Source organism: Leuciscus leuciscus (genome assembly GCF_965113295.1).
Source record: "Leuciscus leuciscus genome assembly, chromosome: 4".
Classification (NCBI taxonomy): domain Eukaryota; kingdom Metazoa; phylum Chordata; class Actinopteri; order Cypriniformes; family Leuciscidae; genus Leuciscus; species Leuciscus leuciscus.
In genome coordinates this window covers 37,433,640-37,460,508 of record NC_138728.1, presented here as the reverse complement: position 1 = coordinate 37,460,508, position 26,869 = coordinate 37,433,640, and the positions used below count along the sequence as shown (strand labels likewise).

Below are 26,869 nucleotides of genomic sequence, written 5' to 3'. Positions count from 1 at the left end.
CCTGAAACAACATACACGGTTTGACATTGCGTCTTTTTCAAGATGTCATTCAAACCGTGTGTTTCTGGATGCAGTCGTTTCCTATCCTCATATTACGGCCATGATGCCTGGTCTTAAGCGTGCTGAAACTGCACTCGTGGGTGGTTCATGTTCTCTCTTGAGAGCATGACCACGTCAGCACGTTGTTCGTCTTGCCTGTCTCATTAAGGTTTGAGCGATCAGCGTGCCGTCGAGCTGCCGGCTGACAGCGCGGGTTGTGTTAAGCAATCTGTGTGCCGTCGAATTGACGGCCACATTCACTGTCTCGCATGTCTGGCACCTTTTAGATGGGATTGCTTGTCATGGGATTGCTTGTCATGATGGACCTAGCATTTCATTCAGGGCTCCAAGGGATGATTAGATGTCGATCAATGCATCAGAGAGAGGGTTGTTATGCTTTGGAAGTTAAGGGATGGTTCAGAGTAAAATCAACCTAGGGTCCTTTGCACCATGAACTCGAGCCAAACACCCCCCCCCAGAAGCCTTTTTTCCCTTGGTCGAACATTATTAAAGTTAGAGCATATTTAGAGATATCAGCCGAATGGTGTCAGCCTAATAATGCCCAGAATGGTACCAAACTTCTACAGTAGTACTAATAGGTTCTGTACTCATAAAATGAGGCATTGGAAAGTTTGTAAGTACATCAGGAGTTTATTTAAATAACACTTGCCTGATGGCTCATGCTACCGCTAACCCGGACGTCGATGTCACTTCCGTTATTTGGGGAAAGCGATGCATAGGGATGTAGTATAACGTGTATTTTTTATAATTTTTTCCTAAGTGTTGACAACTTGGTGCAGTCCATAGCTTTTCCTCTTTGTCGCCATCTCTGTTCGAAATCTGCAATTGCAGTTATTTGCGGAATTATCAACTTTACGTGGGCGGCGCGGATGAATTTTGAGGAGAGTGTGTGCGGCTGTCAATCACCGCGCCGGTGTGGATACGGGCATTCAGAATCACAGAATATACTTTTTGGAAGTATGACCAATATTAGAATTTTCAACGGAAAATGACGTCTGAACAAGTAAGTAACATCCACTTTTGTTCTGATCAACTAAGGGGAAAAAAGCATTGCAGTAAATCGTGCTAATTAAATCTAACGATCGCTCATCATATCATGTCTAACCGTGCAAATCATAGAAGAGCAGTTATTTTGTACAAACAAATAACAATCATAGTGCTATGAAATAAACGGTGTATGAACGGAATCCCTGTTATGCATAAACGTGTTATAATATAAAATGTTCACTTTACAGATCTGATTCAGATCCAATACTTGACAACGGAGGAGGCGGGTTTGATTTTCTTGGAGTAGAGGTGAATTGCTCCCTCTCATAGCTAGCACAAAAGAATTCATATTTACCATAATAGCAAAACGAGAAAGGCACAACAAAGGAAACTCACTAACTGTGTAAATTAAGTGAATAAGTGCGCTACTGTTACGTAATTAAACTATTGAAATGTCTCACCGGTCTAGCAGAAAAAAAAACGTCTCTGTGTCCGTTTTGAACCCCTTTAAAACACGGAGTTCACGCCATCTTTCAAAAGCCCTGCCGATGTTTATCCTTGTTTTCGCATGGGCCCGGTTGCAGTCTCTTTTGTTTCTCTAGCCACTACTAAGTCCGAAGTTTTGGGGGTTTTACAACTGGTGAATCTCCAGTTGTCACTGGTGATTGTCGTTTGAAACATTCTGGATCCGCTATAAGTTTAATTATATCAAGTGCTGTGAGAAAAGGTTCTAAATCTCCACCTCCAACATTCTCACACGCAATATAGCCTACTAGCCGGGACACCTTCTTTATGTGTACAGATGTGAAGTAATGACGTAAAGACATGCTCGAATTTCCCGCGGAAATCCACCAGTACCACTGGAATTAAAATCATTTTTAAAAGCTAACCGATTTGAATCGAGCTAAGGCAAGCAGATAGTTTTGAAGTTGTTTGATAGTTTCTGTTGGTTATGTTTATATATATATATATATATATATTGGATAATTTTTAACACAAAAAAAGTTACGGATAGCAGCTTTAACTAATAATTGTTGCAAACTGGTACTACCAACAAAATATTGGTGCATTCCTGGAACAGGGCGTCGTTACACTACATCCTTATGCATCGCTTTCTGTCAGGACTTTTATGTGCTTTTCCCAAATAACGGAAGTAGTTTTCCCAAAGTTACCGTAGTCAGCCAGATCTGGGCCGTATCTAGATCAGGTGTTGGACCTACACTTAGACTAGGGATGGGTATCGTTAAGGTTGTAACGGTATTACTACTCTTACCGATACTGCTCATCGATAGATGGTAAATGGTAAATGGACTGCATTTATATAGCGCTTTCACAGACCTATGGCCACCAAAGCGCTTTACATATAGCCTCACATTCACCCATTCACTCACACATTCATACACCGACGGCGGTGTCAGCCATGCAAGGCGCCACCCAGCTCGTCGGGAGCAGCTGGGGTTAGGTGTCTTGCTCATGGACACCTCGACACTTGGTCAGGTGGAACCGGGGATTGAACCACCAACCTTCTGGTTTGTAGACAACCTACATGAACCACTGAGCCACTGCCGCCCCTTTGTGATAAGAAAATGTGATAAGACACATGGACCACAGGCCATCTTTTGATAGGACACATGGACCACAGGCCATCTTTTAGTTCTGTCATATGGACCACTGTCCATTATATTGTTACGATCACGTGAGCCACAGCCACCTTTGGATCTGTCACATGGGCCACAGGCCATCTTTTAGTTCTGTCATATGGACCACTGTCCATTATATTGTTACGATCACGTGAGCCACATCCACCTTTGGATCTGTCACATGGGCCACAGGCCATCTTTTTGTTCGGTCGCGTGGGTCTCAGCCACTTTTGGATCTGTCGTCTGATCGCAGCAATTTAATTTGCTACGTGGCTGCTGGCCGTCCAGTCGATGGACCACAGCCATCATAATACATGCAAAGCCACTTGGCCAGACACCACCACCAGTGTTTAAATAGATATTTACCTGGACTGTTACTGGAGAGCTTGCTGAGCTTCGAGGATAGTTTTTAAATCTGGTCTTATTTAGGACTCAAGTACAGAGGAAGACCATTTGCCCAGCATCTTGATAGCTGGAGTAGAAATGCCACGTTCATCTGCTGAAGTGGCTGTCCCGATCCTGAGGAATGACCAGTATACTGGGAGGGAGATAACTGCAGATTTTTAGGACAGAAACTAGATGAGTCCTGAACCAGGCTTAAGAGAGAGATGCTTCGTTAGGTAGGAAAATAGGGGAAGTGATCAGAGGATCTAGGGCGGGTTTTTAAGAATTTAATCATAGATGAGAAGGGACAAAATGTTTTGCTTATTTTAGAAATTGTTAATGTGAAACCAGAGACTTGAGTCAGTTGGAGTGCTTAGAAAGAGTAAAGAATTAGGTGAGAAGGTGAATCAGAAAAAGAAAGACCACAGCGAGATCGGAGTGTTTGAACTGAAGTAAATTCCCCTGGATGCATGAGCCTAGCCTGACTACGTCAGACGTCATACTTCCGCTCAATTTCAGTTCGCTTCTGTGCGCAGTCTGAGATAGCGACCTATCTCTCAGATTTCCTCCGGCCGCAAAACAGCCGGCCAAGCAACGAACAGAGGGCGTGCTGAGAGCCGTGACGTAGATACTGATTGTACCGTGGATGCGTAGATTTACTTCACACAATCTGCGAAAGTCGTTCACAGCCATGTTCACCCCGGTATTTTGCTCGATGGTTTTGTTTTCGCATCATACATGTGTTAACAGTGGAAATTAGATGCGGCTGAGCCTGCGCATAATACACGTCATAACCAAACGTTATGTGAATGGTTTACGGGTACCAGTGATTTTAAACTTCAGACAGGCACCCCCACCGCGATAAAGAAAACGCTTTTCAATTATGCCCTTCCAGACTCTGTCTACGAAGCAAAGCGAAGTAGCAGAGTTTGGTTTTACCAGGCTAGCATGAGCCATGAATGCTGTTAAAACGTGGCTACAATCTGAACATGAAAAGAGGAGAAGAGACCATTACAGATGGAGGTAATAAAGGGGGGTTAAATGGATTTCACTTCCTGTAATGTTGCTTTTAAAGCATAAACAATATCTGCAAAATTACAATGCACGAAGTTCAAGCATTGAATATTTAATTTAAAGATTGCTTTTTAAGGACTACAACAACGCTGAGAGGGACTGTGCGGCCTTCCTTCTGGATTAGTGGCATCACAAATCCTAAAGCTACATGAATCCAGCTCCCGAAATATGATTTATAGCATATCGAGACAGAATGAGCTAATCAATAACTAGAAGATAACTATGCATAAGCTACATAATTCATCAACTAACCATCCGGAAATGAGGTCTACATGTTGACGCTTCTTGATTCTCTCCATCTTTGTCTGACTCAGGTTTGAATATAAAGCAAAAAGTTTTTGAAATTGTCTGTGAGGTAATCAAAGCTGCAAAACGAGCTGTTGAAACTCACCCCCTGTGCCGGGAGCAGCAGCCCGACTGCATCCAAAGGGACAGACAAAAACCATGCGCTTTACTCACCCTCAATGACAATTCCAGTATGGAATATTAGCATATATTTGGGGCATTCCAAGCCAAACCCCTCACACACATCCTGGGGACACTGAAGACCCACCACACATCGATTTTGTAATTGTAGACAAGGAAGGAACAACCGGCCGTGATCAGGATGGGAAATAAAGGAATCTGAAAAGAAAAGTTAAACATTATAAACCATTCTGCAGAATATAAGCTTTTAAGGTGTAGGGAGCCGCACCTTCAGTATACGGTTTAGCTGGATTAAGCAGAGCGACTTATTTACATGATCACTGTTAGAGGAGGCAGTGTGATGAAAAGGTTAGCTGAAGGGCAGAGCCACCTGAAGACTAAAGTGCGCAGCTATGGCATTGCAGTGGTCAGAATGTGCTCACGCAACCTTAATCATGAAATTGGAGACTACTGATTGCCAGATTGTTACGTGTGGGTATAATATTGAACCGTTAGTGTGTGTGATTTCTTTTGAGTTCGTAGGTGGAGTTTTGAGAAGGGATTTTTCCTGCACCGCGGAAGTGAAGTGACGTCATGGGAGTTCCTGCTATTTAAGCCGTGACGGTGTTGATGGCGTTCTCTCTCTCTCTCCGCCTCTCTCGCCTGATTGCCAGCTGGGGGTTCCTCGCCTTGTGGCGAGCTCACTCTCGCTTCGCCTCGCCATGCTGGAGCGATCATTATGATCGTTTTTTTTATTCTATTTCATTCTTTAAAACCAGGTAGTGGTGTTATTTTCTTAGTACACTTTTTGTAATTTATTTAGTACAGCGAAGGTAAGCAGTTGCCTGGAAGATTCACTCGTTACGGTTCTTTTCGGGAGCTAGGTAAGATCTCTCCTGGAACAATAGGTGTAGTTAAGGGTTCCTGTTTTCTTGTAGCTGCCCTACCTGTGTTGTTGATTTATGATTATTGTTTGTTCGTCTATTGAGGTGGTTTTTTTTATCCTCTCATTAAAACTTATGGCGTGGTTGACGTCAGAAATGCTACCCCAATCGTCTGTGATTTTTGATATGTTCGGTCCTTGTCTTTTGTGTGTTTTGAAAGAGCCAAATTAGATTAAGGGCCGTAACACAGATAAACATCTCAGGAATAGCATGATCGTCTAACAAGAAGATCTGCCTTAGTGATGCAACCTAGCTTCGTTAGCACATACAACATACGTTTTGTCACCACTTTGAACCCAAAGATGTTAGCAGCCACTATAGAATCATTTCTGTGAAGCGCGAAGGAACGAAGCCTGAGCAGGCTCGGTAATTCATTTGACCTTTGCTGTTCCAAATGTCCAAAATCTTAACGGATATGCACCCTTCGTCTAGCTGATCGGATCGCTTAATTAGCACTGAGTGGGCCAGTGATAACAGACGAGAAATTAGCCTGCCTTGAAGAGATACATGGTGTGGTTTTTTTTTTTTTTTTTTTTTTTTATATATTTTATAATAACCATTAAATCTTAATCTTATTAATCTTAGTACGATACTTACCTGAAATAAGGTGACATCATACCGATAAGATACAACCTCAGTCACTCTTGATATTCTGTTGTTGACTTTTTTTGAGCGTAGAATCTATTTCTCAGCTGTGCAGCACACACCTAACATTACTCTCGAGTTACTCTTGTTTTATTCATAGCCGAGAGATCACTGGCCATGGCAACTGTAGATTTAAATTTAGTCTTTCCCCTTATTATTAGATTCACAGGGCCGGACACCAGTTATCTTGCCAAGAAGAATTTTTATTCTTATATGTCAGGAGAGAATCTTTCAGAAGATGTTACATTCATGCCAGGTCTATGCGTTCTCTGAAGTTGTGCAATGAGACAGAGCTTATATACATCACTGAGCGACTTCCATTCATGGTAACAACTCTGTTGCTTGAGCTTAAAAATGGAACGTATATGTCATAGAACATATGGCACAATTCACTTCTATATTAAGAAACTATCTGTTGTTTACATCTGCATCAGTTGGAAACATGTTACATTGTACACACCCTCTACAAAATATAGCTCATCCACCTGTCTCATGTGACATGATCTTCACATGGTTCCATGCTATCTATAGTCTCCTCATGCACTCAACACAGACACATAACTCTGGCTTGACAAAATACATTATGAAATTATGAATAAATTATTATGAAAATGAATAAAGAAAAATAATACAAATACATAACATTAAACAGTAAATTTTTAGTCTTCAGCAACCAAGTCCCTTGAATAGAAAAATAAGTGAACATTTAAATCATACAGATGAGTAGCCTAAATATAATGTCACTCGAGTCTTCTTGACTGTGATTTGTCTGGTGATTGGTTTGATTTGTATGGTCTAAACTTATAACTGTTAGTACTACTGTGTTAAGCACGTTTTAGTCTGTGACATTTGACCTGAGCATCCTAGTCTGCCTTTGTACATTTAATATCAACTACCTATAATGTAAATATTTCTATGACGCATATCAGTGGATTAAGTAGACGCCAAGAAAATTTGTATTACCACGATTGTACCATATTTATGGTAGTGAAGAATTTAAATATAAGTATTAAAAGAGATATGAAAAAGAAAACAGTAGAACAGTTGTAGAGAATTATCAGCACTGTAAATGTATCATTTACTTCCTATGTATTAAATACCCCTGCAACATATACCCACATAAGACCTACCCTTCATAACCATGTCTACTACATACGCATAGCATCCAATGACCACCTTGCTTTAAAGGTCAGCTTCTCCTTTATGATATGGACATATTTACATGTATTATTTTCAAATTTTTACAACCCCTTTTTAAATTATAACTTTCCTGGCGGTCGGGAAGTGATTTGGCTAAAACACCTCCATAAATGCCGAAGCAATAACAAATCAGAGAAGGCGTAAAACAAGTTACTGCTCCTTTAAGATAGAAGCACTCTCACGTGTTGAGTGAGCATATGAGGAGCGCGGACTGTGAATATGCATAAAGCCGATTTAATAACTTAGTTGCTCTTAAGCTTATTTTAAATCTATTCAGCAACCCAGTTGTTAGTATTTTGCAACCACCCATGAGTGCGTAGGATCGACAACGCTGAAAATAGATTACCACTGCACTCGCTGAGAAATCAGTTACGTGAATCTTTGTTTACACTTGCTACAACCATTCAGCGAGCATCCAGCCCTACTTTTTAAAGCGTTACAGTTAGTATGTTGCGTTGCAGACTGCTGTAAATGTATCGGCAATTTAAGAAAACTACCACTTCGCCACAGTCGCCATTTGGTCTTTACCACTGATGAAGGGAGCAGAAGAGCAAGTTTATACTTACCTGAATGAGTTTAATAATGGGGACATGTAAACGGTGGCCGCTGGATGCGCCTACCAACGTAAAAGCCTTGAAAGTGGAACTTGAACTTGAAAAACCCTGTGAGGAGATCAACTCTCATGAGATTTAAAGCCGCCACGTCCTTGTTTCCTACACGAGCGTCTCGCACTCGCGCACAAATTGCTGAGATCAAATCAACGATATGACTGGTGTTGTTATGATTGGAATCGAAACGCGAGTGAGTGAACGCCGGTGTTGGTTTCTGCGAACTGGTTGAAGCGACAGCATCTGCGACTCAGACATGTGTAAGTACCACCCTTTTATACTGGCTATTAGGATATGATTGGATAGATGAGAAGGTAATACATGACGTGAACGATTGAGTCTTCCTGGCAGAACTTACGCTAGCTTCATTACCATGAAACAAGTTAATGTAAACTTTATCATGTGCATAAGTTCACTTTCCCAAAATGTTACATGACAAATTGCAAATCCGGTTAATAATTACATTTTAAGTTTTTATACATGATATTAAATTTAAGTTGACAAGTTCAATGCATTTATTCAGTTTTACATCTGTTGATACAGGATGTTGTTGCATGTGGTTTAATACTATAGCCACTTTTATATGTAAACATACTAATTTTGTCTGTGTAAATTTATATCCAATATTTCCTCTTTTTTATGTCATAACATAAAGCTGGTAAACCTGGTTACTTTTGTAAGATATGCACATGCACATGGATACCAGAGAGTCATGTGACCATCTATATCAGAGGTCAGAAATATATCAGAGGGATAATCACTGGCACGTGACAATAGCTAATGTATTTAATTTAAATAAAGTCACTCAAACATTTTGAGGTAATCATTCCTCACAGTCACACAGCCTATTTTATTAAACCTGTCCAATAAATATTAAAGTGTGAGATCCGACAATCCATTCATGTGACCGGAGGTTTCTATGATTTTTTTCCTTCGCGTGCTATAATGACGCCGACTACTGATCTATATAATTTTATTACATTTTTAAAGGGAGGCAAATGAATCAGAGTTATTTTCTGTTGTGATCAACAGTGCTACAAATGTTGTGACTAGAGATAAACATTAACCGAACCCGGAACATTCCTTTGATTATGATTAACAATTAACTTGAACTACTTATTTATCTGGAGCAATATAAACCAAGTACAAAAGACAGTAAAAAGGAACATGAGAGGCTGTGAGGATGACAGAGCAAGAGCTGGAAACTAACATCAGTGAAGAATGATGGATTTAGTACAGCATCAGGTAGATGGAGGACTCAATGATAATGGGATCAGTCAACAGCTCAGATCTGAGGACGGAAGACAGAATCAACCTCAAGCTTCAACTAACAGCCAACAAAACTACCATCTGTTCTTCACTGACATCCATGCAGCGCTGAGAGGACTGACCGCCACCGTTACAGAGCAGAAAGCAAACATCAGAGAACTGACCGCCACAGTTACAGAGCAGAAAGTGAACGTCAGAGAACTGACCGCCACCATTACAGAGCAGAAAACCATCAACAGAGAACTGACCGCCAGCGGTACAGAGCAGAAAACCATCAACAGAGAACTGACCGCCACAGTTACAGAGCAGAAAATGAACATCAGAGAACTGACTGCCACCGTTACAGAGCAGAAAGTGAACATCAGAGAACTGACCGCCACAGTTACAGAGCAGAAAATGAACATCAGAGCTTTAGAGACGCAACTGAGGGAACAACAGACGTTTATCCTGGAAGAGATGAACAAGAAAAATGATGGTACCTTTCTTTTATCAATGATCCTCAAAGTAAAACACCAATGGAATACATTGCAAAGTGTAAATGTTAGTTTAAAGTTAAGTGTATACTGTGTAAATTGTTTAGTCAATCTATTACAATAAGTAGAATAAACAGAATCTTTATTTTTTCACAGAAATGTCAAATCTAACTCTGAGTCAAGTTGAGGAGTTGAGAAAGGAAAATAGAGGTGAAAGTGTGCTTGAATGATATTAAATAGATATTAGATATTAAATTCAGTGAATACATTCTCAGTGTAATAGAGTAATATATCACAATATTGTTTATGTTTTTCAATAACAGACAGAGAAATAGCTTTTTCCGCTGGATTGGTGCAATCTGGCTATGCAGATTTTGGTCCTTTTACCACTGAAATCACACTAACCTACCAGAAAGTCTTCACAAACATAGGGAATGCCTACAACCCAATTACAGGTAATGATCAATGACATGAGTCATAAAACTCAGTTTATAATAATGAAAACCCTTCTGCTGCATTCAGACCTCTCTGCAGTTGTGTAATGTGTATTAGAGGATCTGCCATCTTTCAAAGCTATTACACAGTGTGTTTGCTGATTAAGTGATCATTCAGGAAACAGCTGATTCTGTATCTCTTGTTATTTGATTTAGGTATTTTCACAGCCCCACTGAAAGGAGCGTACATGTTCAGAGTCTCTATACATGGTAACGGCGGAACTCCAGCAACTGTAGGCATTGTTAAGAATGGAGAGCATACGGTTATTGCACATGATGATCAGCCTCAGGGAGCGAAAAACTCCTCTAATGGAGTTGTGTTGCTCCTGAAGGTTGGAGATGTTGTCTATGTGAGACTTAGGCCAAAGGCGAGGATAGCAGAAACCCACGATAACTACAACTCTTTCAGTGGTTTCCTACTGTTTCCCTTAAGATAACAGGAGCTTTGCAGAATGTGATTCCAATAATACTGAACTTTTAGTGTATGATTTAATTGAAAAATCATGAAGTATCTTTGACATATGAATCTGTATTAATGAGGACTAATGTGTGTTTGAGATTAGTGTATAAAAGTCTGGGATGTCTATAAATATACCTTTGTATAAAGAGTTTCAGCACTGAGACAGGACCAAGGCTCTCAAGTGTCATGCACTGTGTGTGACAGTCACTCATTTCAGTCTTTTGTCACGCACTCCCGCCACACATTGTATTTCTCACGCGGAAAAACTATTTATAATATATTTAATATGCGCAGCGCCCAACATTTATCTGGCCGCGCCGCTCTCACTATGGAACCGGCAGGAATCAAGCGCGTCTCCCCTGGAGTTCTTAGTCGAGCCTGCCACTTATCAGCCAATCAAAAAAAAAGAAAGGGGATACACAATAGCCAATCAGAAAATAGCACTATTGTATCTGGGTAAGATTTGACGCAACAAGCAATGAAAAAAAAGCATATCCTGGAATTGTTCACATGATTCTGCTACAACATCTTCCGAAAGTTTAGCTCATCCACAGAGGAAACCACTGGAGCTCCGAGCATCACTTTGAGCACAGAGTAAGTCATGATCTCCAGTTTTAATGTTACAACAAATTCACAAATTTTTTGATAAAAACAATGACAACTTGACTGCTGTTAGAGAATGTTTCCCAGATAATTAGCATCAGTTTTTCATGAGTGTCTGTAACTTAGCCAACAGTTTTACAGCCTGTTCACCGACAACACCTGCTCAGAACAAGTAGTCTAGGCCTAGTCATATTTTCATTATCACACGATGACTGACATATCGTCACATTATTACAGTTTTTCTCGATTTGCTTAAACACATTTCTTGAAACTATGCCTCGTATTCTCAAAACTGTAAACACAAATCCATAACGTCTCACCCAATTCCCCAAACATCCTATTTTCAGGTCAAAATGAAGCTCTACACTCAAAACTATTCACTCTTGCTGAAAAACCAAACTTTGCCCTCAGACAGGACACACAAGCCCTTAAAATCACACACACTACAACATAGTCTAACACACTGGTGCAATAAATTCAAAACAACATTTCCAAAACTGGTAAGTTATGTTGCTTGTGGTCTTACTCGTAGCCCAGCCTCCCTCATAGTCATACCATTGACTAAGACATGGGCAAATAGAGTGGCTTGAATTTCATCTGAGACTGCTTGTCTTCTTGCCCTAGTCCTTCCTCCTCTTCCTTCATGTCTTTCTGGATCCATTGTTCCAAAACTCAATAAACTGACTTGGGCCCTTTTATCTATCTATTGAAGGATCTGCTTGATGTGTGTTCAATTTTTATTCTTAGTGTTTCCACTTGGGTAATTGTGTGAAGGGATTTGTGAAGGGATGAAGGGATTTGTGTGTAGAGTTTTGCAGTGACAGTTCAACAGATCTGACTCATGTGTCAAAACAGGGAATAGTGTTTATAGTTTAGGGAAATGGGTGTGCTTTTTGATAAATGGCATTATGGTTTTGAAATTTTAGTTCAAAAGCCTGGTTATAGTGTTTAAGTAATTAAGAAAAACTGTAACATCTCTCTCTCCAAATAGGCTTAATCATTTTATTAGCATTAAATAAATTAAAGTGTATTGAATAGTCGATATTATAGGTCACTTTTAAAATCATGTCATATTTTATAATTATATCCTGGCCATGGATGCATTAATCATTGCATCTGTCTTTCAGAGATGTCAGGTAAAAAGCAATTAAGCATCCTCTCAAGAAATATTTTGCACACAACATGACTTGCTCATTATTAATTACGATGAAAGGAAAACATTTGAGTAATAGAGGCCCCTGGTTCCTTTTTTCAAATGTGACTGGCTTGAACCAATTTGGGAGGCTATCAAAGATCGCAGCCTTGGTTTTAGTGCTTCCACATTCTAATGCTGATGCCGAGAGGGTATTTTCGATGGTCGGTTTGAACAAAACCTCAACATGAAACAGCTTGTCTCTGGACGGGACATTGTCCTCAATCATGACCCTGAAAATGGCTGGGCTTGAGCCGAACTCTTGCCTGTCTTCAAAACTTGAGAGCCCTGCAGGACCCATGAATATCTCAAAAGTGTTTTGTTAAAAGTATTAAATGTAGAATGTTAAATAATATATTTTTAAGTGTAGTTTGTTACTGATCCCTGATCTGTTCATCCTACATAAATAAACAAGAGAATAAAGAGACATTGTGGCATTTTCTTTTCCTAATATTTTTTAATTGTTATTTTTTATATAGTTTTATTTATAATTAGGACTGCACATTTACCAGATTATGTATTATGCTAGATGCACAATGGTAATACATCACACAAAGGACAAACAAAATGCATAAATCTTGTATATTTTGCTCTCTTACTAAATGCTGATATATTTTAACTTTTTAAACAACTAGAGCATACGTTCACTGTAGACAGAGTAGCTGCTCAGTGTCAGGAACCAATCAGACTCAGCATCCCTCATCACACAACGATCACTCTCCCCAGAATTCTGATTACTCACACCTGTTCACAATTATCAACCTCATTCCACCAAAACATAAAACACACTGCAATACCCCAGTTCTTTGTCAAGCCTCCAACAGGAACTGACCCTTATCCTCTGTCTCCGATTCCTTGAGAAACCTGTGACTTCGGAACGTAAAGTATACTCACCTGTGATTTACTAACCTCTGGCTTCTTGATCTGTGACCTCCAGGAACATTGTCTGTATCCATTTGTTACCTGACATCCAGCGTTTCACTGAATCCCCCTGCCACCTGTTGAACCAACGCCAGAACCTGTAAGAGAAAGACCAGTATTAATATCCCAGAACGGATTGTGATTCAATTATCTGGAGTGTTTGAACTTACCTGTTGTGGAGCCCACATCCTGTGTTTCCTCACGTCTTCTCGCTCCTGATTCTCACCATGATTTGTTGCACCATTGAATAAAGCTGTGTTATATTCACTTACCTCGATCTCTGTGTGCCTTGTATCCTGACAGAAGGCTTGACCTTTAAACTGAAATATCGACGGTATGGATCTTACACAGCCTACAGCCGCTGCCATTCCCGTGCAACCTTTAACCAATGCTGAGAATTCGACACCACCAGCAGCCCTCGAACAGCAAGCTCATCTGTATCCTACAGATCGATCACGGATCTCTTTCATCATCCAACAATTATCCGGATCAGCATTGAGATGGGCTGAGTCATTGTGGATGCAAGAAACTGCGGTTACCACATCATTGCAGAGCTTTGATAACCATTTCAAAGAAGTATTTGGACAACCAGTCAGTGATTCATCCATCAGCGATAAATTGTTACAGCTTCGACAAGATAAGAAATCTGTCTCAGAGTATTCCATTGAATTCCGGACTCTAGCCTCAGCGAGTGGTTGGAATGAAAAAGCTCTCCTTTCTGTTTATCGCCGAGGTTTAAATCCTGCACTCCGTCTCCAACTCGCTATATTCGATGATACCCTGGGACTGGAAAAATTCATACAACAAACTCTCCGTATACATCAAAGATCTCAGAGTTGTTATCAAGATACTCGACACTCTCATGCCACATCCCATCAAGCTCTCTCAGAATCCGTCTCTGAAACCCCACCGGAGAAGATGCAAGTCGACACTCACCGACTTTCCCAGGCTGAGCGCATCCGTCGTAGAGAATTGAAGCTATGTTTGTACTGTGGCGTTGAAGGTCACTTCCTACGTACATGTCCAACTCGACCACCTCGGCTGACGTGAGCTCCGTTCGAAACTCTGTATCGACCCCGCTCATGATTTCTGTAACTCTGAAATCCCAAAATTTCCACGTCTCTGTAGCAGCCATCATTGACTCTGGGTCAGAGGGGAACTTTATATCAGGACGACTCTGTGAAAGACTCAACCTCCAGAAGATCAGCACTTCCAAGCCATACTCAATCCATGCAGTGACCGGCGAAATAATCAACAAAGGGTATGTTACATCTCAGATAACACCCATCACGTTGTGTGTTGAAAATACTCACCAAGAAATGTTCAAACCTTTTATTCTCAAGAATAGTCAAACGGACATAATCTTAGGTCGTCCATGGCTAATTCGTCATCAACCTACCATTAATTGACAGTCTGGCAAGATCAACAGTTGGGGTTGTCATTGTCCTCCTATTGAAATCTCACGTCCTGTTCTACCCGATGCTGAGCCATAAGAAGCTATTATCGTGAGTTCCACATCCATCGAAAGTCCCAAGGAAAACCTGTCTGTGAATATTCCCCACTGTTACTCTGCGTTTGCAGATGTGTTTAACCCGGTTGCTGCCTCCAAGTTACCTCCACACCGGCCCTGGGATTGTTCCATTGATCTGGTCCCCAGAGAGTCTGTTCCCAAGGGTCGAATTTACTCCTTGTCAATTCCTGAACAAGAAGCCATGCGGAAATACATCGAGGAGGCTTTACAGCAAAGTTACATCCGTCCTTCCACCTCACCTGCTGCCGCCAGCTTTTTCTTCGTTCCCAAGAAAGATGGAGGTTTAAGACCATGTATTGATTACAGAGCCCTGAATAAAATCACTGTAAAATTCAGTTATCCGCTATCCCATCAGCCCTTGAACAACTCAGAGAAGCCAGAATATTCACCAAGTTGGATCTAAGGAGTGCATACAATCTGATCAGAATCAGAGAAGGGGATGAGTGGAAGACTGCATTCATTACTCCTGCAGGGCACTTTGAGTATCTTGTCATGCCGTATGGACTTGTAAACGCCCCTTCCGTCTTCCAGAGCTTCATGGATGAAGTGCTCCGAGAATTCCTGGGACGTTTCGTGTTGGTGTATATCGACAACATTCTTATCTTCTCCAAAGATCCTGTTGAACATCAACATCACGTGTCTTAGTACTCCAAAAGCTCCGGGAATTTACTCTGTTCTTAAGCTGAAAAGTGTACGTTTCATTATTCCGGTGTTGAGTTTCTGGGTTATCAGCTTAGTGAACGAGGAGTGGAAATGGATGATCGGAAAACTGAAGCCATCACGTCTTGGCCCACTCCCCAATCTTTAAAGGAACTCTAAAGATTCCTAGGCTTCGCCAACTTTTACCGAAGATTTATACACCAGTACAGCACGTTGACAGCTTCCCTAACCTCTCTGCTAAAAGGTAGACCAAAGGCTCTTCTCTGGACCCCAGAAGCTGAATTTGCTTTTCAAGCCCTCAAAACCGCATTCACCACTGCACCCTTGCTCCATCACCCAGATCCAGAAAAGGTATTCTTGGTTGAAGTAGATGCCTCCACTACTGGGGTGGGAGCTATCTTGTCTCAGTACTCCGAACATTCCTCCAAGCTTTTTTAAGTTGTTTATAAACATGTTAATGGCAAAGGTGTAAATTCACTCTATATAGCACAAACAGGGCTACCATAATATGTGAAAAACATGCATTTATATGTTTGAATTTTTAAGAGAATAATGTTTATGCATGGTTATTTGAAAAAATAAAAATGAAAGTTGCTGAAATAAGACCACAAAACACATACTAAATATTAGAGTTGAGCCGGATACTCGGCTGACCCGGAGCTCTCTGCACTGCTCCCCGCGCCCCCGCCCCTCCTTTTCCACTTTGCGTGCGTGTTTACAGCATGTTATAACATGAAATAAAGTCTTTCACCTCAGAAAAACGGACTTTCTTGTCCTGTTAGCCGTTATACTGTAGTCGTAGCGCACACTCAATTGCACGCACAAATGCGGCGGCGCGCGCCGTGTATCTCTTCACTGTATATAAAGTGCAAAAGAAATTACGAGCATGCAACGCCGTTACGTTGTAAATTACAGGAAATAAAAGTAATGCAGGTATGATTTTCATTCTATTCACCAGGAGCAGTTTCCATGTTTCATTAACAGTTCTTGTTAGTATTGTGTATTCACCATGGTAACTGTCATTTCCATATTAACCCCAAAATGCCACTATTTTTCTTTGTGTAATTTTATTATATTTTTAAATGACTGTGGTGGCTCATACCAACATTGTATTAACAAAAACTAGTTTGGGACTGCTATTTAATACCTTTAGCATAGGCCTAATGTTTATTAGTACTAGTCTTTACTATTAGTCATATTCTTACAATTTATGTTAAGTAAAGGGGGACAGTACTTGTGTGTGTGTGTGTGTGTGTTAACAAATTTTGAAAAAAATAAAACATGAAAGATAAAAAATATCAGGATATATATATCGTATATCGAAATTCAGCCTAAATATATCGGGATATGACTTTTGGTCCATATCACCCAGCCCTAGTTGAGATGAAAACTCTTGTTCATTACATTTTACTTCATAATTGCAACCGCATGTGTTGTATTCATTGTTGCAAAACTTGTTCTGTAGTTCGTTTGTTATCGTGATCAAAACCATTGATCTGAAGCTCAATGCTGATGCTGTCATGTAAATAGTTTTCTAATCAGCAATAAATATAACAATTTCTGATCATCCCATATCAATTGTGTAACACCTGCTTTGCAGAACTTGTGATAAACTAGATCAATGGGCCAATCAGAAGACACAGGAGTCGAAGGAGGCAGAGGTAGTAAGTAAGTAAGTAAGTAATCTTTATTTATATAGCACCTTTCACAGACAAGGGCCACAAAGTGCTTCACAACACAGTTTAAATCAGAAAAAAAAAAAAAACATGCAATGAAAACAACACCGAAATCATAACAGCCCAAAAAGTAGCTAATTAAAAGCTTGAATAAATAAATAAGTCTTAAGATTACTTTTAAAAGTATCCACAGAGTCAATAGAGCGTAAAGAGAGCGGCAGACCATTCCATAGCCTAGGAGCAACAGCCTGGAAGGATCGGTCACCTCTAGTCCGAAAACAAGTGCGTGGAGCCTTCAGCAGAGTTTGATTCACAGACCTCAGAGCCCGTGCAGGGGTATACGGCTGAATCAGATCGCTGAGGTAGAAAGGAGCCTGACCATGCAGGGCTCTAAATGCTAGAACCAAAATTTTAAATTGGATCCTATAAGACACTGGCAGCCAATGAAGCTGTTTTAAAATGGGATATACACACATGGACTTTTTTCCTTTTATACGGCTGAATCAGATCGCTGAGGTAGAAAGGAGCCTGACCATGCAGGGCTCTAAATGCTAGAACCAAAATTTTAAATTGGATCCTATAAGACACTGGCAGCCAATGAAGCTGTTTTAAAATGGGATACACACACATGGACTTTTTTCCTTTTATATATCAAAAATGAAAGTATCAACAACAATAAAAAAAATGGATTTGAATTAACAATGTTTTAAAAGAAAATAAATTATACACAATTCAATAGTGAATTGACCTTAGTTGCAGATGAAAACAATTACCCAAATTAAATGCAAGAAAATATCAACCAAAAGAAAAACAACAGACGTTTAGTACCTTTCTTTTCCCTTTTTAGCTAGTAGATTTCTATTTTGAGTTTCCTTATAATTTAGAATTTATTTTACTGCCTTTTGGCCTAATTTAGTTACACCTAATTGGCATATTTATTAGTTATTTACTAGTTTAGATGTATCTCTTTCGTTTCTTAATTTTTTAGTGTAATTTTTGTGAAACAATCCTTTCACAATCCAAATTACAGAAAACTTGCAATGCATTTTTTTCTCCTATTCATGTGAGTAATCAACTGGTAAAGTTTGATGGTGATATCTGTAAGTTAACAATTTTACCCTATTCACCTGTAGTGTCTCGCCTTAAAAGTAGAAATTTAAAGCTTTCTTTAGACGCATGTTTCATGGTTGTGTGATAAGTATTAGCTGAGTTTCAGTTCATTTTCCAGACTTGTTTCAGAAAGATTTTTGCGGAGACAGAGTGAGCTGAAAGCGTACCCTGTTTATTTTATTTATTTAAAAATAAAAACAAGGTTTTGATGTTAATGTGAGTGTACACAAAAAAAAGAAGACCCTCTATAGTTTATAATCATGTATTTATTTTATTTATAAAATATGTGAAAAATCGGCGCGTTTGCCGACCTCAGAGGGTTAATCCACGTCAGGCCAGATGGGCACTATTCTTCACTCGCTTCCATTTCCGAATCTCATATCGTCCAGGCTCGAAGAATGTCAGAGCAGATGCTCTTTCACGTGTCCATGCCCCAGAAGTTCTAATGGAAGAACCTGAAACCATCTTACCAGAGAGGTTGTTCGTCAATCCCATTCAGTGGGAAATCAATGAACAACTGCTCGAATTATCACAACAACAACCTGGAACCCCGGGATGTCCCCCTGGAAAGATTTACGTGCCTGAAGATTTCCGCAATTCCTTGATTTCATCCGCTCATTCATCTGTTGGCACAGGTCACCCCGGAGTAAACAAGACTTACTCGACTCTCCAACTCTGGTATTGGTGGCCCAACATGCAACATGACATCACGGCGTTTGTTCAAGGATGTATTCCCTGTGCCATGTCGAAAGTTCCAAGAAATCTACCAGCGGGTAAACTAGTACCACTTCCTGTTCCACATAGACCCTGGTCCCATTCGGGGTCGATTTTTCACAGATCTTCCCATCTCTGAAGGTAATACCTGTATCCTTGTAGTCATCGATCGATTCTCCAAGGCTTGTAAATTAATTCCCCTGAAAAGTCTTCCTACGGCCTTTGTCACCGCTGAATTGTTGATGGAACACGTCTTTCGGAACTTTGGTATTCCAGAAGACATTGTGTCCGACAGAGGACCCCAATTCATCTCCCGAGTTTGGCGAGCATTCTTCACCCTTATGAACGTGACTGTAAGCATATCATGAGGTTATCATCCTCAGACAAATGGGCAAACTGAACGAAAAATCCAAGATGTTGGTCGTTTCTTGCGTACGTTCTGCCACTCCAATCAAAACATCTGGAGTCGTTATTTGATTTGGGCAGAGTATGCACAAAACTCCCTCAGGCAGTCATCCACCCAAATGACTCCATTACAGTGTGTTCTGGGCTATCAGCCTCCATTGTTCCCCCTGGTCCGGTGAACCATCGGAAGTACCTGTGGTCAATGAATGGTTTAGAGAAAGTGAAAGAGTCTGGAATCAGACACATCATCATCTTCAGCAAGCAGTAAATCGCCAGCAACATTTCGCAGATGCTCGTCGCCGTCAAACTCCTGACTACCAACCCGGACAATTGGTCTGGCTTTCTACAAAAGACATCCGCCTACGTCAACCTTGTCGCAAACTCAACCCTAAGTACATCGGACCATTCCCCATCGTCAGACAAGTCAACCAGTCACCTATCAACTTCGTCTCCCTGCTCAGTATCGGATCCATCCCACGTTTCATGTCTCCCTCCTGAAACCACATCACCCACCTGTACCCGTCTCCCCAACAGAACCGGTTCCTGATGACAATTCCCCGATACCACCTATTGAACCGGAGTCCATCTACTCTGTGAAGGAAATACTGGACTCTCGACATCGAGGTGGTCAACTTGAGTACCTGATAGATTGGGAGGGGTATTGACCAGTAGAAAGGTGTTGGATACCTCGGAACGATATCCTTGATCCCAATCTACTCCTTGAATCCTCCACGATGTCGGGGTCCAAGGTCCGCTGGCGCGGACTCTGGAGGGGGGGGGGTAATGTCAGGAACCAATCAGACTCAGCATCCCTCACCACACAACGATCACTCTCCCCAGAATTCTGATTACTCTCACCTGTTCACAATTATCAACCTCATTCCACCAACACATAAAACACACTGCAATACCCCAGTTCTTTGTCAAGCCTCCAACAGAAACTGACCCTTATGCTCTGTCTCCAATTCCTTGAGAAACCTGTGACTTCTGAACGTAAAGTATACTCACCTGTGATTTACTAACCTCTGGCTTCTTGATCTGTGACCTCCAGGAACATTGTCTGTATCCATTTGTTACCTGACATCCAGCGATCTCCAGAGTTTCACTGAATCCCCCTGCCACCCGTTGAACCAACGCCAGAACCTGTAAGAGAAAGACCAGTATTAATATCCCAGAACGGATTGTGATTCAATTATCTGGAGTGTTTGAACTTACCTGTTGTGGAGCCCACATCCTGTGTTTCCTCACGTCTTCTCGCTCCTGATACTCACCATTATTTGTTGCACCATTGAATAAAGCTGTGTTATATTCACTTACCTCGATCTCTGTGTGCCTTGTATCCTGACACTCAGTTGTATTTAAATGTATGCCAGAAGTGTTTTTTTATTATTATTATTATTAAGAATTAAAAGTAAGTATAATATAATAAATATTAGTAGCCTATTATAAATAAAATATTAATAATATGTGTTCTTTAAAAATAAGTTGCAAAATAATGCAAATAGATGACTTTAACAAATGCATAGACTATTCATTTACAGCCTCAGATGAGCCGTGTTTCGACCGCAGGAACCACAGGCTCTAAACTAAGTTCCGGGTAAAAATAATTCATCTCAGAAAGTCCCTGCTCACAAGGTAGTACTTTTTCAAAGTTCAGGAACTTTTGGGGGTGGGACTTGGGCGTTGAACATGCTGATTGGTTGAGTTCACACAGCATTTTATTTCAACCACTATTTTTAAAAGTCTGTTGTCGTGCGTGCAGTAAGAGTTGTTTGCTATTCGAATCAACAATGGAGTTTAAAATATACAACCAATGGACCGACAACAAGGTTCAGGCTTTATTAAGCTTATATGCAGAGGATAAAATCCAGCGTGAACTAGAAAGCCTTGCGCAGTCCTACATTACCGGACTAATTTGCCTAATCTTCACATTACTTTAGACCACGATGGATACTAGTAACTGGCAGATTTTTTGAAAAAAATTTAAGGTAATTTATAGTGTTAAAGGGGTCATATAATGGTACATGCACTTTTACAAGTTGATTGTACTGAAATGTGTGTTGGCAGTGCCTGTACACAACCATCATAAAATGATAAAAATGTTTTGTTTTTTATCTTCTTATATGTTTTCCCCCATCTCAAATCCAGCTGTTCGATTTTGGGACGTCACAAAATCGACGCCCCTCCCACGATTGTTGATTGACAGCAGCGTTTCAAATCAGACCCGCCCTCGCTTGTGAGCGAGCTGTCAGTCATCATAGTCCGCGAGTCATTGTTGATACGCTGGACTGGAGGAGCACTGTCTATAAGCAGAATGGCGTCTAAGCAGTTGTGGTGTTCTGTTCTTGGGTGTAATAACGAACACAGCAGTCATTTTGATGTTTCTTAATCCGAACCGCTGAAGACGCAGTGGCTGAGTTTTGTTTTCGAAGGGAATATTCCCCACAATCAACGTCAATGCTTTGATGTTTGCGCAAATCATTTCACACACCAGACTGCTTTACAAACGAGGGTCAGTAAAGCTGGTTTTGCTAAGAAGCTGCTCCTGAAAAAAGGATCAGTACCAACTATTCGTGTTCCTGCTGAACCTCCAGAAGAAGAAGTGAGTGTAACGTTTTATTAACCTTTATATTAATCATTATATTAATCTTTGCAAATCGCTTGCACGCTTCACGATGAATGCGGCTAAGGTTTACACTCAGGGTACATTACGGCATGTTTTCTATGTACGACGTTCTCAATATAATTCATAATCCCACGTTTATAATGAACAACGCGTTATGGTTATTGTGTTACGGTGTATGCACAGAACAGAGGGGTGGGGTGAGCAAAGCTCATTATCATTTAAAGACACATGCACTTAAACGGCGTGCTGAAAACAGAGCTGTTTTTGACCAGGTAAAATGAGTGTTTTCTTACAATACTAATGAGGATATTGAATTAACCCTCTGAGGTCGAGAAACGTGCTGACGCGTTTTGCTGGATTTTTTTCACATAGCAGCAACATAAACTTAAATTACTCCGTCATTTATGGTTATACAGAAAAAAGAAATATAAAAAAATAATCTGTGATATTTCTACTTTTGTATGTGTCCACTTACAATCAAATCAAAACATTGTGCTTTTGTAAAATAAAGAAAATAAACAGGGTGTGCGTTCTGCCTCTCCGTCGCGGTGAACTTTTTTTTCTTGAGCACGTCTATAAACTGAAACAAAACTCAGCGAATACTTGTCTCACATTTATGAGCCATATACCTTTATACACATTTAAGTGTGTACTTTTAAATGATCGGATTCAAACTGAAAACAAATATTCTCTGTTTAAGTAATTTGTATAAAACCAACAGGATGTCCAGTATCTCAAACGCTTGCTAATTACTTTTTAATTCGACACGCCCACTCGCGCAAAAGAGATTCACATGCAAATCTCCACATGGGACGCGAACGCCCTCGTTACCTCAAACACAAAACACCAAAACACTTCACAAGTCTCTGCTTTTCGTCGAGTTTGGAAGACACGCTGTGAGCTTACATGGATTTACCTCAGAAGAAGAAGAACGCGATTTGAAGACAAGAAAGATGTAAGGTAAGAAATTCTTACTTATTAGTTTATGGTATTGTTGCATAAACTTCACATTGCAGTTGAACTGTTGCTAGATATATGGTGAATATTATACTATTTAGACCCGTGTTTCCTGTTAAATACTGTTTGTGGATATCTGCTCAAACATAGATATGTATAACCATAATGTTTAATATTTTGGAGCGCGATGGCGTTTGAATGTATCATATATTTTGGAGCGCGCTGTGGGTTTTAATGTATCATATTTTGGAGCGCGATTGCGTTTGAAAGGAAAAATGCACCAAACATTAGGCTTTATGTTTTTACTATTATCTCATTTCATATCATCATAACGAATGGAAACATTTGAAGTAACATATGATAATCAATATATTTTTCTCTAGCGTAGTTGTTCTTCAAATCTTTTGGAAGATTTAATTTATTGTTATTATTATTTTATGCAGCACTGCGTAGCCTATGCCTACAAGGCACAACAAACCTGGTGTTCATTATATATTGTTGGAAACGTGTGTGTGTGTGTATTCTGTGAATTTTAAAAAGAAATTTTAACCAGAAAAATCTAAAATCGATTCCCAAAATCGTGCAGCCCTATAGTTTCTCTTGATATCAGTATGTTCACAGTTTTTTCATTTTTTTTTTCTTTCAGGGACCAGATGCAACTGAGGCCCCGTTTACACGATGGGAAAACGCAGATATTTCCCTGCGTTTTGGCCTGTCATTTACATGAAAACGCAGTTTTTATCCCAGAAAACTATTATTTCTAAAAACTCCGGCCAAAGTGGAGATTTCTGAAAACGCCGGTTATGTGTTGCCGTGTCAACTGGGAGAAACGGGGTTTTAGGTTCTCAAACGTCACATTATGCGCCAGAAAATGCTTACGTCATGTGAGCGCCCTATGTTTAGAGTTTGTTCCATACTGTCTATGAGTTTGTTTGGCTACTATTTGATCATGGATGCTGTTAAAGTGGTACTCATTTTTACTTTTGTGAAAACGCTTTTGGCCTGTTTGCATTTGCTTCGCTGTCTGTCCACACGAATGAACCTCGCGCCATGTCTATTGTTTTGAAAGGAACAGGAAGTCGCTCGTGCTATTCGTCGTTGTCGATTTTGAGGATTCTGATTGGCTTGCATGGCTTTATCCTTCTCCTTACACTGCCGCCCCTTTGTATTTATGCGGGTTGATGTAAACGACAACTTTTTTTGAAAACGATATTGCGTGCACGATGTTATTTTTGAAAACGGAGGGGGAGAAATATTCGTTTCTCTAAATACCCGGCTATGTGTAAATGTGGCCTGAGTCCTGCTGACTTCAACATTCACATGAGTCTCTGTACATGAACATGGTAAAGTGAAAATCAAATACCTTGGAAATGAAAGGTATGTTTTTAGGAATGGCACAAAGGTCTCTGTCTTTGGATCATTGTTTTCAATGTGCTCTTTTGTCATTTGTATTTTTGGATTGTGTTGTGTTGTAAATAAATCCAAACAATCTAAAAGCCATTCTTTTTTAAATCTCCTCATTCTTTGTGCAAGGTTGCTCTGAATGACAGGGCCTGATCGCTCCTAATAGGGCAGTTAGGGGAGTGTCTTTGTCTTTCTCAGGTGTTAAAACCTTACATATTCATGAGATGATCACGCCTCTTCGCATATGGCTTTGTCACACAAAACACGTCTTAGAAATTTTAAATCAATATATTGTCTTATCTGAATGAGCAGTCAGGTTGATTTTCACATAGTTTTGGAGCAAATATTCTAGGCTATGTCATACAATTTTCAAAAGTCTTGTGAAGAAATAATCAGTATGGGTTTCATGGCCTTATTTCAGTGAGAATTTTTTTTTTGTATTTTCACAAACCACGCATAAATGTCATTATCTCAAAACTACAAACTTTTACATACATGCTGCTGATATATTATTGTAGCAGAGTTTGTGCTGAATACAGTGTAATTAGACTTTAGCCATGAAAATGTCACTAGTAACAGAAAAACACACAAATGTCAGAGCATGTCAGACCACCTCCAGAGCCCAGAAAACAGCTCAGACCTCAGAGGGTTAATAATGGCTATACCATATCTTTCAGTTGTGCAAGTGCTATCATCTTCTCCAAGTATGAAGGGCATTTTCTCAGTATCACCAAGTTCAATGAATGATGGAATCAGTCCAGGGGAGGCACTAGCAGAAAAAATGCTGTTCCCTTTCAGTTCGGTCACGTTTCGACGTAGTCATCTTCGAGTATTGATAAAACGAGCCAATGCACACATTGGCGTGCAAGCTTTGCAGTCACGCTCCGCCCCGCTGCGCGGGTATAAATACGGAAGTGGATGCACGCACCATTTGTCTTTCGCTTCGGAGCCGATCAGTCTTCATGTCGATGTCTCTGAAGAGTGTTGTTATATTACAACGAGCGAGTGTGTCAGTGCTTCTTCAAGGAAGTCTCTCCCGGTGCTGGTGGTTCTATAGCGTGAGTGCATTAGTGGTCATGAGCCTTCTGAGCTCTCAACTGCTGTTTTAACAGCATCACATTTCTGTGTTTGTTTGTCTGATGGCTGGTTGAGGGCGAAGAAAGTGAGTGCTTCACTGGTACAGGCTGCACCATCCCTGTCAGTGTTGCCACAATCATTCCCCTGTGTGCTCTGGCACTGGTGAGAGTTTTTCATTTCCTGAAAGAGCAACACGGGTGCGTTTGGTACAGGCCCCATCCGTAGTGCATAATCCGAGGGTAGCCGATCTGCATTTCCTGCCTGAAGACGAAGGCAGGGGCGCAGCCGACCCCCAAAAGTAGGTGGAGTATGAATCCACCGGGACGGGGCCTGCCCACCCCCAAAGAATGGCAACGGAAAGTATACCCACTGATCGTGAATCCTGTAGGTCCTGAAAAATAGGTAAAAAGTGACGTAGTAATTAAGTCTTCTTGGCAGAACTTATACTAAAGCTTTCATTTCATGTTCTCATTGCGAGAACATGACTATCGTGGTGTTGAGATCGAGACTCGCCTTCGTCCGCGAAGGTGGAGTCCCCATTACCACGCCCCATTACTAGGGCTGTGTATTGGCAAGAATCTTGTTTTTTCACAAACCATGCATAAATGTCATTTTCTCAAAACTGCAAACTTTTAGATACATGCTGCTGATATATTATTGTAGCAGAGTTTGTGCTAAATACAGTGTAATCAGACTTTAGCCATGAAAATGTCACAAGTAACAGAAATAAGCACAGATGTCAGAGCATGTCAGAACACCTCCAGGGCCCAGAAAACACCTCAGACGGTTAAAGATCAAGTTTCTTCCACAGGACTTTATTTATGATTCTCTTGGTGCAAATAATAATAATAATACTAATAATAATAAATACACAGCAGCATTCCTTTATACTACATACAGTGTTGGGAAAGTTCACTTTCTACATGAACTCAGTTCACAAATTTTAAAATGAACTAGTTCAGTTCATAGTTCAAACTTCAAAATTTTGAACTAAAGTTCACAGTTCCAAAAAATGAACTAGTTCAGTTATTTTTTTCCATATGTTGCTGCGAGCTATTATTTTTCAAAATTATTGCCACAGCTCTTATAAAACCACAGACAACAATTATGTTATCAGTTTTAACACTGAAACTATGCGTCAGATTTCATCTTCATATCCAATTTTAAAATCCTTATCCAACCAGGGTTTACATAGCATTGGTAGGGTTGCCAACTCAAAATAATAGCATTTATCTGAAATAGAAAGCTTTTGTAATTATATACTTTTAAAGAAATTAAAGAAATGAATAGCCTACTTTTATTCAGCAAGTACATTTATAATGTTAAGTTTTTTTTATTTCGGATAAATTT

At 40.2% G+C, this 26,869-nt stretch overlaps 2 protein-coding genes across 4 annotated transcripts in view; one reads left to right on the top strand and one right to left on the bottom strand.

Moving 5' to 3' along the window:
* The window catches only part of LOC309496391 (uncharacterized protein), a gene marked incomplete at its 5' end in the record, with an annotated part of 156,822 nt that overhangs the window by 41,063 nt on the left and 88,890 nt on the right, over positions 1-26,869 (bottom strand). The gene's annotated exons all lie outside the window — the stretch shown is intronic.
* LOC309497407 (uncharacterized protein) overlaps positions 8,948-26,869 on the top strand; it is a 37,834-nt gene continuing 19,912 nt past the window's right edge. The window contains exons 1-4 of one of the 3 annotated variants that reach the window (XM_082167682.1): positions 9,079-9,691; positions 9,846-9,899; positions 10,013-10,144; positions 10,340-12,865. In XM_082167682.1, coding sequence (XP_082023808.1) covers positions 9,169-9,691; positions 9,846-9,899; positions 10,013-10,144; positions 10,340-10,620 — 990 coding nt within the window. In that variant the 5' untranslated portion in view covers positions 9,079-9,168 and the 3' untranslated portion in view covers positions 10,621-12,865. Of the gene's footprint in view, positions 9,692-9,845; positions 9,900-10,012; positions 10,145-10,339; positions 12,866-26,869 lie in introns of those variants that run through there. The other 2 variants (XM_082167680.1, XM_082167681.1) reach the window with 2 other exon arrangements.